Below are 3,795 nucleotides of genomic sequence, written 5' to 3'. Positions count from 1 at the left end.
CCACGACACCACACTTTACGGCGGTTGCAAAATGGGGTGTGGCCAAGCTTGCGTCGGCCAGAATTGAGGCGGAGAGTGGAGGCGGCGTCCCTGGTCTCCTCTAGCGCCGGGACCTCCTTCCACCACGCCCTCTCCTCCGCGGCCCTCCTCCCGATGCTCTGGAAATCTCGCACCTACTTTTTCCCCGACGTCCTAGCTCAGTTTATGCAACAATATAAGGAACGTTCATATTAGGCTGAAACTATGCACTGTTTTCTTTTTGTTTTCAGTGAAAAACAGCGTAACATCAGCATTTGGCAATTTCACATGGTTTAAATTTAACCTGAAGATTAAACAGATTTGTTCTTTTCCAAAGATGATCTGACAAGAGTACATAGAGCTCTGAGGCCCAAATAATTTTGCAACCTACAGGTTGGGACCACTGGGTAGGGACTTTCCCTTGAGCCCTGCAATTTAAAAAACCTACATTAAACAAAAAGACAAAATACCGGTCTTTTAAAAATTCTTTGTCTGATAGAACTTCTAGATTTTACATTTATTACAGAATCATTTCCATTCACCTTCCAGCTCCTAAATCACCTTCCACTTTGCTGGAGATAACATGATCCAAATGCTCATCTTAATAAAAACGTAAGCTTCGGAAGCAAAAGCTTTCTCAAGTGCAGTTCTGGGTTTGAGCATGTTGGACTTGAGCGGGTAGCAAAGACAGGCTGATGCAATCATTCAAGACTTGGTGAAAAAATCTGGGCCTGGAAATCCAGAGCAAGGCTAGGGCTAGAGAAAACTCTGGAAATCAGGGAGAGGATGAGCTCACATAGAAAGTTTGTGTATATAGATCTTAGACAAAAGATAGACCAGGGCACAAAGTGAATACGTGAGTTGGAAGAAACTCAGTAGCTCAAAATACCCATTTCACATCAGTTCCCCTCACTGGACAATACTTTCCAGAATTACATTCTCCTCTGCTCTACCAATTAAAGCTTCTCCAAAAACCTCAAACTCTCCAGGGTAGATTATTATCTTTTAAACTTTGAAATGGTTTTCAAAACATTTCTCTTTCCTAGATGCAAGATCAAACCCAGGTAAAGTCAGTTGCTCTCTGCCTGCTGTGCCTTTAAAGTCGACCCAAAGTAAGTGGAAGTCAACCAGTGACAACCCTGGGAGAGCCTTGATGACCTCAGATTTTGAGATGGCTGGTAACTGTTCTCAGAATATAAAACCCAGAGAATAAAATAGTTTGGTACATTGATAGGGCTACAGAATCTCCTCTATAAATCTCCTATATTTTAGTTTTATGTCAGATTATGAAATCTGTATTATCCTATGTGCACTGAAACCATCTAATCCTGCTGCACTTCTGGTGGAACAGATTATGTCCTATTTTGGGTTTTGGGGGACACAACCAGTCATCTGTATTACCAAATCATGATACCTAAACCTGATTCTGTCACTGACTTTTTAAATGGATTTTTGTAAAGCCCCTCATCTTAGCTCATTCCCCCCACTACAGACAATACGACATGTTGGAAAGGGCTCTCCAGGTAGGAACATTGGGGTCTGACTCTTAGCTCTGCCCAATATTAAAACTATGTGGCCTTGGGCAAGTTTCTACTGCTGAACCTCAGCTTCTGCTCCTATAAACGAGATAATCCTACCTAATTTCATGATATCTTATAATTCTCACAAATAACCTTGCACGGAAAAGGCCTAAAAATGTATGTGAGTACTTTACAATATTATCTTTCTTCCAGTTATTCCTAAAAAGTAGGTTGTTAGAGCCTAAAAGCTCATAACAAACCTACCTTTGTAAATCTGAAATTTTGTGTTGACAAGACAATGTAAATCTGCAATTACAAAAACAGTAACTGAAGTAACTGTGTTCCTGAGCTGGTGGGATGACCATAAATGATTAAAGTAGGAATCAGTTGGATAGGGCACAGACATGCTGGTTGGGGACTTTGAAACACAGGGAAGTCCTGGAAGGTAGCAGGCGGTAAAGTTGTCCAAGAGACCCAGAGTCCAACCCAACCCACAGCCACTGTCTTTCCCCAGATGAAGGCTGAAAAAGCTAATTAGTACCTATACCAGCTCTATGTCAGTCAGGAACAAACCTCTCCCTGGGCCCTGTTCAGGTCAGGCCAGAGTCTCATGGATGACTTAAAAAATTCCATTTATTGACCTCTAAATATAATAAAACTAAGAGCTCTGCACAAATATTTTAAGAGGACTTTGACCTTGTTCCCACTGCTATGATCACTGAAGTCAGTTTGCTTTTGTTTCTGTAGCCTCTGTATCTGTTTTCTGAGCCGCTAAGAGGACTTCTCGTGCCCGTTTCCGTCGCAGCCTCTCAGCATTTGTGATCATCATCGGATGCAGAGGGAAAAAGCCAGAAAGACCTAAAAGTAACAGGATTTTCATTCATTATAACAATATAAGCTAATGTTTCCCTGGGAACTCAGCATCACTGAACTGAGGTCTAACAGAGACCTGATCTAGAACATAGATTCAAATCAAGTTCCTCACTCAACAAAATGTTTTACCTCTTCCCCCAACTCACTTCCTTCCGTTTACTGCAAGGTCACAATGGATGTTGTCTACTTCCTAACACTATTCTCCTTACTTGGAAAAAAAAAGAACTGACAGATAGCCATTCAAGACACACCATTCCCATTTTTTAGCATACAATCTCAGTCATCCAAAAAGTCTCATAAAGGAGTCTACAAAAGGAATCTCCAGATTCAAAATGGCAATCAGATCAATTTCAGTTCTCACTCCAGTCCTGATTAGCCTGGAGACAATGAAAATCGTCTTTAATTCCCATCATCTTCGAGCTGATTTCAATTTAAAATCCCCTCAAAGAGTTAAGGCTAGAGCTGAGTTACCCAGAAGCTTTTCCACAGGCTTAGAGAGGTGGGCTCCACAGCCAATCCAATGCCGGATCCGGTCCAGGTTGAGAGCAACGAGTTTCTCTCCATGACTGTTGGGCAGTGGATCATAGGAGCCCAGCTGCTCCACGAAACGGCCATCCCTGGGATACTTGTTGTGAGCAGCCACGATGCGGTAGAAAGGCCGGTTGGTACAGCCACCCAGGGAAAGGCGGATGGTTAAGTGGCCTCCATGGTAGGCCTTGCAGAGCAGAGTACCTGTAGACAAATAAGTACTTAAGACACAAGAATCGAGGGCACAAAACCGACAAAATGAGATAGATAAAATGAGCCCCCTTCCTCCACTGAAAAGTCCTTACTTCCAACCAATTCTTGTCAATCTGACTTAGATACCGTTTCTTTGTGAAACTCCTCTTATGCACTCCAGCCATCCCCCAACGCACTCAACACTGGCTCTGGACCATGTCGCAGTCCAACTGCCTCATCTATAAAATGAATGCCGTTTATCTCATAGAGTTTCCGCGAAAACTTAAAAACAAAACAAGAAAACCACTGAGGAGAGGGTCAAACGTGTGCAGTTTCAGGTACGGGTTTCCTCTAGCGCGTCTACGAGAGCGCAGCTCCACCCAGTCCCGCACGCCCCCTACCCCCGCGACCGCCCTTAAGGTCTCCCAGGGCACCCATCACTCACTGAGCTGGACCATAGCACAGCCGGCAGGCGCCGGGGCCTGTGCACCAGTTGCGAAGCCTCGGAGCTTCTGGCCTCCCGCGTGGATCCGCTCTACCGCCTCGGTGGCGCGGAGGACGGCCAGGAAAAGTCAGCGTTCCGGAACGGCCGCCCTCCAACCTCCGCAACCCCAGGCCGGGCGCCTCGGTGCCGGAAGCGAACGGCCCACTCGCCCCGCCTCTT

At 45.0% G+C, this 3,795-nt stretch overlaps 1 protein-coding gene across 1 annotated transcript; it reads right to left on the bottom strand.

Moving 5' to 3' along the window:
- Window positions 1-2,153: 2,153 nt before the first annotated feature.
- MRPS16 (mitochondrial ribosomal protein S16) lies at window positions 2,154-3,790 on the bottom strand. Its single transcript, XM_059901134.1, has 3 exons — window positions 3,577-3,790; window positions 2,883-3,143; window positions 2,154-2,396 (listed from the first exon to the last, which is right to left on the bottom strand). The coding sequence occupies exons 1-3, from the start codon at window positions 3,587-3,589 to the stop codon at window positions 2,263-2,265; spliced, it is 408 nt and encodes a 135-aa protein (XP_059757117.1). The 5' UTR covers window positions 3,590-3,790; the 3' UTR covers window positions 2,154-2,262.
- Window positions 3,791-3,795: the final 5 nt, after the last annotated feature.

This window comes from Balaenoptera ricei, chromosome 16 (assembly GCF_028023285.1).
Source record: "Balaenoptera ricei isolate mBalRic1 chromosome 16, mBalRic1.hap2, whole genome shotgun sequence".
NCBI classification, from domain to species: domain Eukaryota; kingdom Metazoa; phylum Chordata; class Mammalia; order Artiodactyla; family Balaenopteridae; genus Balaenoptera; species Balaenoptera ricei.
Note: the sequence above shows the minus strand (reverse complement) of the source record. Positions and strands in the feature narration are given on the sequence as shown.

What these genes read in the sequence shown, in the direction of transcription:
- MRPS16 (XM_059901134.1), bottom strand. An exon ending in GCCTGTGGAAAAGCTTCTGG is followed by an intron (nt 2,397 to 2,882) that starts GTAACTCAGCTC and finishes TGTTACTTTTAG; the next exon opens with GTCTTTCTGGCTTTTTCCCT.